This window comes from Haplochromis burtoni, unplaced genomic scaffold, assembly GCF_018398535.1.
Source record: "Haplochromis burtoni strain Fernald_Lab_line unplaced genomic scaffold, NCSU_Asbu1 Contig_116, whole genome shotgun sequence".
Lineage (NCBI taxonomy): Eukaryota > Metazoa > Chordata > Actinopteri > Cichliformes > Cichlidae > Haplochromis > Haplochromis burtoni.
In genome coordinates this window covers 183,476-190,978 of record NW_024582477.1, presented here as the reverse complement: position 1 = coordinate 190,978, position 7,503 = coordinate 183,476, and the positions used below count along the sequence as shown (strand labels likewise).

General features: G+C 41.5%; 1 protein-coding gene across 1 annotated transcript in view; it reads right to left on the bottom strand.

Moving 5' to 3' along the window:
* Nucleotides 1–2,559: 2,559 nt before the first annotated feature.
* The window catches only part of hibadha (3-hydroxyisobutyrate dehydrogenase a), a 28,688-nt gene continuing 23,744 nt past the window's right edge, over nucleotides 2,560–7,503 (bottom strand). The window contains exons 7-8 of the mRNA XM_005928648.3: nucleotides 4,272–4,428; nucleotides 2,560–3,895 (exon numbers count right to left, since the gene is read on the bottom strand). Of these exons, the coding sequence (XP_005928710.1) occupies nucleotides 3,737–3,895; nucleotides 4,272–4,428 (316 nt within the window). The 3' untranslated portion in view covers nucleotides 2,560–3,736. The remainder of the gene's footprint in view (nucleotides 3,896–4,271; nucleotides 4,429–7,503) is intronic.

Genomic DNA, 7,503 nt, shown 5'->3' with positions numbered 1-7,503 from the left:
TTAACCAGGTGGGAAATTAACCAGAAGCAGATACTAGAGTGATAGAGTGAGGCAAAAATGAATTATCTGTGTATAATATGCACAACTTTAATTTCTAAATTAGTTTAGCTCAGGTTGATTTAGGTTTCCTTGTAGAATAACCACTCCAAAATAAATCACTTTGGTGTTGTAAGACTGACATATTTGTACAGTCAAAACCTATGCATCAAACGCTGAACTCTTGCTGACACTTTAGTGTTGTATGCTGGTGTTGAGACAGTCTGTGTGGTGTGTCTAGTGTCCCACCACTGGCTGCCCAGCCGAGAGGGTGAGGCCCTCCGGCTCAGACCGGCTGGCTCGAGACTTGGTCGGTCCCTCAGTCGTTCGCGTCCCCTTCAGACGTCAGCACAGGCCGGTCTCACCACGGCTCCTTTACTGCCTGCTTTCATGTGTCCTTTAATGAGGAAACCGCCGGCTCAGCAGCCTGCTATAAAACACAGGCGAATTAAAACACCCAAATATGAATCAGCTAAGCTGCCTAATTCAGCAGGCCAAGCCAGAGGCGTAGCTCTGCTTAAGGGAGACCTCAGGAAGACCAGATCCTATTGTCTGCAGAGGCCAAGGTGCAAAATCCTGATGGAGAAAAGACCCTGAAAAATAGAAGAGATAACAAGGGATTCTTAACCTAAAGCTCTGAGTACCTCAACTCTATTACAATCAGATGAAGTTAATCTTCAAAGCACGCAGCCGAGGCAAGTGCATAACTTCCCAAGGAACAATAACAGAGTGAGTCACAAGCCCACAACACAACTCCTGCCACCAACGGCTCGCCACAGTCTGCTAGAGCTGCGGCTGCCACTTAGACAACAGCAGTTCCATAAAACGTCGAAGAAACATCAACCCTAAAAAAAAGAGAGGGAGAAATAAAACAAAACCACACTTGTTTTTTTCCTCCCATTTCATTGTAATGATGGAAATAAGGGCATCATTCTGAGATTAGTGCTGCTATTTCTCCCCGGCTGGCTATAAGCGTTATACGAGTGCCTGTTGAAGAGATTTTGAAGGAATAATGCAACAACAACCCACTGAGGAGAAGGATGACAGGATCATATGCTGATTTTCCAACATTAAGAGGTATAAAACTAGTGAAACAGGATCTAAGACATGAAACCAGAAGGTTGATGATACGTTTTTTTTCTGTTACATAATCTTTGTTCCTTTTTTTTTTTTTTAAATGAATGCAAGTGTGCGCTAGAAGGCTTTAGGATGTATACAACATATGACCTCCAAGAAGAGACCCCATTTACAGGTTGAGAGAAAAAACAAGTCCGAGTTAACCCTTTCCTTGAAACACTGACAGGCTGTGTATGATGTCATAAGGAATACTAGCATAAATAAGAAGACCTGAGCCAACAAGTTGAGCCAACTCATACCACACCCATCTTCAAACTCTCTCATTTTCATGTCAACATCATACCTGCATACCTGTGATATAGTGTGCTGACGAACATGTAGACACTTTCTAAAGTACTCAAAACTGCCATTGTGGCAGTACAGTACAGCGCAAAATCACTTGCCTCAAGGCAAGGTAGACCCTACAATAATACATAGAGAGAAAAACCCAACAATCATATGACCCCCCTATGAGCAAGCACTTTGGCGACAATGGGAAGGAAAATCTCCCTTTTAACAGGAAGAAACCTCCGGCAGAACCAGGCTCGGGGCCATCTGCCACGACTGGTTGGGGTAAGAGAAGGAAAAGAGAGAAGAGAGACAGAGATTAATAACAGGTACAATTCAATGCAGAGAGGTCTATGAACACATAGTGAGTTAGAAAGGTGACTGGAAAGGAAAAACTCATTGCATCATGGGAATCCCCCGGCAGCCTACATCTATTGCAGCATAACTAAGGGAGGATTCAGGGTCACCTGGTCCAGCCCTAACTATACTTTAGCAAAAAGGAAAATTTTAGGCCTAATCTTAAAAGTAGAGATAGTGTCTGTCTCCTGAATTCAAACTGGAAGCTGGTTCCATAGAAGAGGGGCCTGAAAACTGAAGGCTCTGCTTCCCATTCTACTTTTAAATACTCTAGGAACAACAAGTAGGCCTGCAGTGCGAGAGCGAAGTGCTCTAATTGGGTGATATGGTACTACAAGGTCATTAAGACCTTGTAGTACCTTGTAGTAAGAAGATGGGGCCTGAGAATTAGAGTCAAGAGTTAGCCCTGGCTCAGACTGGAGCAGATATTGAGTTTCAAGCTGGTCTTCAGCTTTGAGTGCTTTAGTAGAGCAGAAAACCCAATATAAGAACTAACATGGTAAATGGACTAGAGTTAGTGGGACAGTCAAGAATTTTAAGAGTATCTCTGGTTATCAGGTAATATTACATCTGAGCTTCTTTCTTAGTGTAAAAATGCTATATTCAATAAAATAATAACAGGAATGCCTATTTTCATAGTTTGTGCATGTCAGTCATCTCAAAATGAAGCTAGCCATTTGAGCTTTGATCTAGTTTGATAGGTTGTAGATATTCAATAAAACAAAAATAAAAATGATGTTACAAGAAAATACAAACACTGAATACATGGAACAGCTTTTATTTTAGGCTACAGTGTGACTGGATCTGTTTCACAGTGCAAAGACAAACTGTAGACTTATAATGAATTTTACTACAAAAAAATGGCAGTCCATTCAGATTCCTCTTCAGTGCTACACAACAATATGAATTATGCACAGAGCAGGATGAATCATTCCTCTCTGACTTTACACAGATTGTCATACACGCATAGAGGGACAGAGAGGAGAAATATGGACTGAAGAAGGTGCTTCACAGAACATTTTGCAGTGATTAGAAAACGTTTTAACAGCACTGGTCACAAAAATAATACTTCATTGGCTCAATAAGCAGATAGAGAAAAGCAGTAACATTAAAGAGATTCTGTGACTGTATCAAAACAGCCCAGCACATCGCACTGCGATGCACATGGTGCAAAAATAACCAGATATTTATCTCACAGTATAGTAGAGCAAAACTGGTCGATAAAGTGAGGAAATACTTGAATGGTGTACCACAGAAGATTTACTGCAACTTTAGTGAACTCATGAGGTAAAAAACAAAATGAATTAAATGCAGTACTGAATAATGAAAGGAGAAATAAAATGTCAAAAAAACAAAAAAGTAACAAACTCCGTAAACTTTGAACAAAAAAGTGTGGCTTATTTTTGTAACCTTAAATGTAGTGCTGGTATGTGGGTATTGTAAGTATGAAGTAACCTCTTCATGCTCTTCAATTAAATTTCAATTATTATGTGAATCTATACCATTTTTTTACCTTTATAGTTTAATATAAACAGGCTGAGGTAACTTGGGTAATAGGGTAACAGTCAAACAGCACAAATCCCCATAAAACAAAACCAAAAAGAACATAATCATGCTTTTACATTAATTCAGTTATTACTTATTACCCTGAAAACCACATATACTTTTCACTGTTACATGTAAGCCTGATCAGAGTCAGTTTTATGATTTCCTCCATATAGACAGAGGAGGATAAAGTGAAAATATGATTTAGCTAATGTAATGAGGGGACATGGGTTGAAATGGTATGAAAACTGGGTAGCAGGTCTGTGCTCGACTGCAAGGCCTTAGCATCTCCTGAGCATACTGGGATAAGGGGCACAGGGGTGTGTGCAGCTCTGGTGTGTGTTTATGTGTATTTGTGTATTGTAACAGCAGAGTCAGTGTGCTCCCCTTGCATTCATTGTCCGTCCTCCTCACGCAGAAACTGGAACACGGATGAGAAATCCTTATTAGCGTAGCCGCGAGAGCACATGACTCGGTAGATCTGGTGAGCGAGGGAACCCAGAGGGACGGGTGTCTTGGTGTTGGTGGCAGTGTTTTGCGCCAAACCAAGATCCTTTAAGCACAGGCATGAGAAGAGAGGGACAAGCAGTCAGAAAAAGTGACAGGTGCAAACAGATCCTATGAACAGCTCAAGAAAACCGGTTTTCAGAAACATCTTTATTTTAGTGTGTAGGATATGAAGAAATGTCTGCCTCATTAGATGATGAGCACATACTGGATTTAAAAAAAATATTCTTGACAATTCTCTTCCTGTTAAAAGGGGGGTTCTTCATCCCCACTGTACCCAACAACCCAAGAATTCTCTATACAGATTCTTGGATTTCAGAACACTTTCATTATCAGTTTATGTATTGATAAGATGAACTGATTATTAAACACATCAGACATTAAGAATCACAAATAATACAACCAGAACACAAGCTTAGTACCTTTGCCATTAGTGTGGTTCCAAAGCCGCCCTGGTAGTTGTTGGCAGAGGGAACTCCCTCCATTACTCCAGGGACAGGGTTGTACGTGTCGCTGGACCAGCAGCGACCTGAGGACATATTTAGGATTTTTGCCAACAGCTTGGGATCCAAACCCAGTCTGCAAAAAGAAGAAAATAGAGTTAAATAAGTTCTTTGGACTATTTGTCTTTGACACATATGAAATAGTTTTATTTGTCTGAAGGTGTACAACACTAAATTACATTGCAACTAAATTACAGTTTTAACAATTCTAGCTGTTAATAATAATTTTAATTTTTATTTGCATATACTATTATATATTGTAAATATATTTATTAGTATCAGATTTAGCCATTCGTATATTTTGCCTGTTTATGTTATTGTATTTTGCACAACTCTGTTGCTTGTGAAGCTCGCACACAAGAATTTCACTCGCATGTGCTGTACCAATGTACCTGCACATGTGATGTGACAATAAAAGTGATTTGATTTGATTTAATAGCCCAAATAACACCAAATATGGTGGTTTTAAAGAAACCTAAAATATCATACTACTATTACAACATGTTTCAGACAAAAAAAGTCAGAAAATTACTTTACTTTCAAACTTTTAGCATCTTAGAATGACATGGAGAGGAAAACTTTAAAAAATGGTAGGCACAAACAAGGAAAGAGGAGTTATGCAAAATATAGGGAGGAAATGGGACAGAGTTCGGTTGAAGAGGACCAGTGGGACATAAGAAATGTGGCAAAAGGTGGGTGTGGGGGTGCCTGGTGATTGTAGTGACCCCCAATGAACCTTATGCCTCACTGTGACCATTCCTCAGTGTTAATGGCTGAAGGCTTTGTAATGCCGGCTAATGCAGTATTGATGTTTACCACTACATCTATCCTTCATCCGTCTTTCAAGAAAGTGGAGGAGGAGAAGTGGTTAAGCAGCACAGGGGAGCCATAAACCTCGCTGTCACACACAGAGGCACATTCTTAGCTCTGCTGCCCCATTTTGCAGCAACCTACTTTCATATGCAAGAGGACAAACCTCCGGACTATGATAAGAAGTAACCAAAGGCACATGAGACAAAGAAAGAGACTGAGGGTAGACAGACAGAAGCAATGAGTGAAACCGAGCAGGGAGGGTGTAACGACGGCGTCTGTGTCGACCGTTCAACATGCCATATTAATGGTTTTAAGGCCAGTATAAAGCTGACCACATCAAGTCCTGGCTGCCTCAGTTTACTGTTACTTACAGGCCTGTAACTCTATTCTGCTCTCAATATGACTATTAAACTATCATAGGTCTTTAAGGCCAGCACCCTCCCTCCTTCCCTCTCTCCACCTGGCTCTCATTCTGCCATTACTGCTGCAGTTTTATTAGCTGTCTACTAACTAATTAAGAAAAGGAATTGCATTTACACTCTCTCCATGTCTCTCCCTCCCCCTTTCCTCTCCCCTTCATCTCTTATGTGTCCGCTCAGACTCCCTAATTTTTTAACAAACAGTTTTGGAAGTGTGGCATGAGTGGTTCTGCACGCGCTGGGTTTTTTCTTCTTCTTCTTTTTTAATGGTAGTCTAGCTCATGATAGCTGCCTTGGTTTATGTCTGTAAGCATCCCTTGCCATCCTGCTTCCCCTCTACCCTTCCTCCCTCTTCCATGCTGACACCTTCTTGTCTAAGGACTCATGGGGACATATGTTTGACATCGCACAAGCCTCCCCCCCCCCCACACACACACACACACACACACACACACACACAAGCAAGTAGCCCCTCCCTGTGTTCTGGGTCAGCAGCTGAAAAGGTTACTGGCTGAGCTACAATAAAGCGCGTCCGAGCGCGCAGATCGTTTGTTATAGCGGCCATAGACGCTGACGGGGAGCTGTTGTCCTCTGTTAACGATAAATCAATGAAGTTCCCCTCTTGCTCCCATCACAGAGACACACACGACAAACTGTTCACACACACTCACACTCAGCTGCGGTTATTAGCTGACGCAGTGGTGTTGTTCCTCGCCTGCGGTAATTTGCGTGGAGAAGAGGACATGTCACGCTTTAACAAGATTGACATGGATAATCAGACATGAACGGTGTTGCTGTGTAATGCTGGTGCAGATAAAAAAAAATAAAATTAAGAAAAAAAAAAAAACAGTAAGAGAGATGGTGCTGAAGATTCAAACGAGAGGGGAGGGTGTTTATGTCCTGGGAGCTCTAGCAGGTGGAGTTCATTTGCAGCGCTGATATTAACCGTCTCTTTCATTATGATTAGCTTCTCGATCTCATCAGACGCCACAAGAGAGGAAGCCCAGCCTCTTCCCCATTTAATATATCATTAAAGAGCTAACGAGCACATACACACACACACACACACACACACACACACAAGCACTTACTATTCCATTTATAGAGGCAACAAGCGCGTTTATCACGCGAGTTTAATCTTCATCTGAACATATGCTCACGATTCATCTCAACTATAGAGAGAGGAAGGGAACGATGTGTTTGTGCTCATGTATGTTGTGGTGAACCTATTTCTGTCTCTCTGCTGAAAGGGTCTTGTTATAAACTCTGATTTGCCTGTTGTCCTCCCCATAAAAAGAACAAAGGAGCAAATATGTATGCTCCTACTTGGGCATTGGCAACTGCGTATTTGTACGCATGAATGGGCGCAGACACACAGGTTTGCGAGGTGAACTGTAAAAGTGTCATATGAGCGTCACATGGGCCAGTCGTCTCTACTCTTATCTTCATATGTATCATTAAAATCACTGCTGCTCCTCTCCACTGCTCTATGATACTCTCTGCAGCTTTTCATCCTTCTTTTACTGACTGCTTGGCTGCTTTCAAATATTACAGCAGGCCCCCCCCCCCAAAAAAAAAGAAAGAAAAAAATGGATTAAAATAATAAAATAAAGAATGTAAAGCAAATATGGATGGGAAGGAAAAGCCAAAAGCAAGGAATTGAAAATACATAGAAAGAAACGGTCTGCATGGGAGAGTGTGTTTGAGTGTGTGAGTGTGTGTGTGTGCTGATAATTGTCATGCGTGGCCATTCCTTGCACTAAGAGAACGTCACGCTCTGCTGGAGACGGCCCGAGCTTCCATCTGAGATCAACAAATTAGCTCCATGAACAGAACTCTGTGTGTGTGTGTGTATCTGCCTGCATGTACAGGTAAGGAAACACACACACACACACACACACACACACACACACACACAC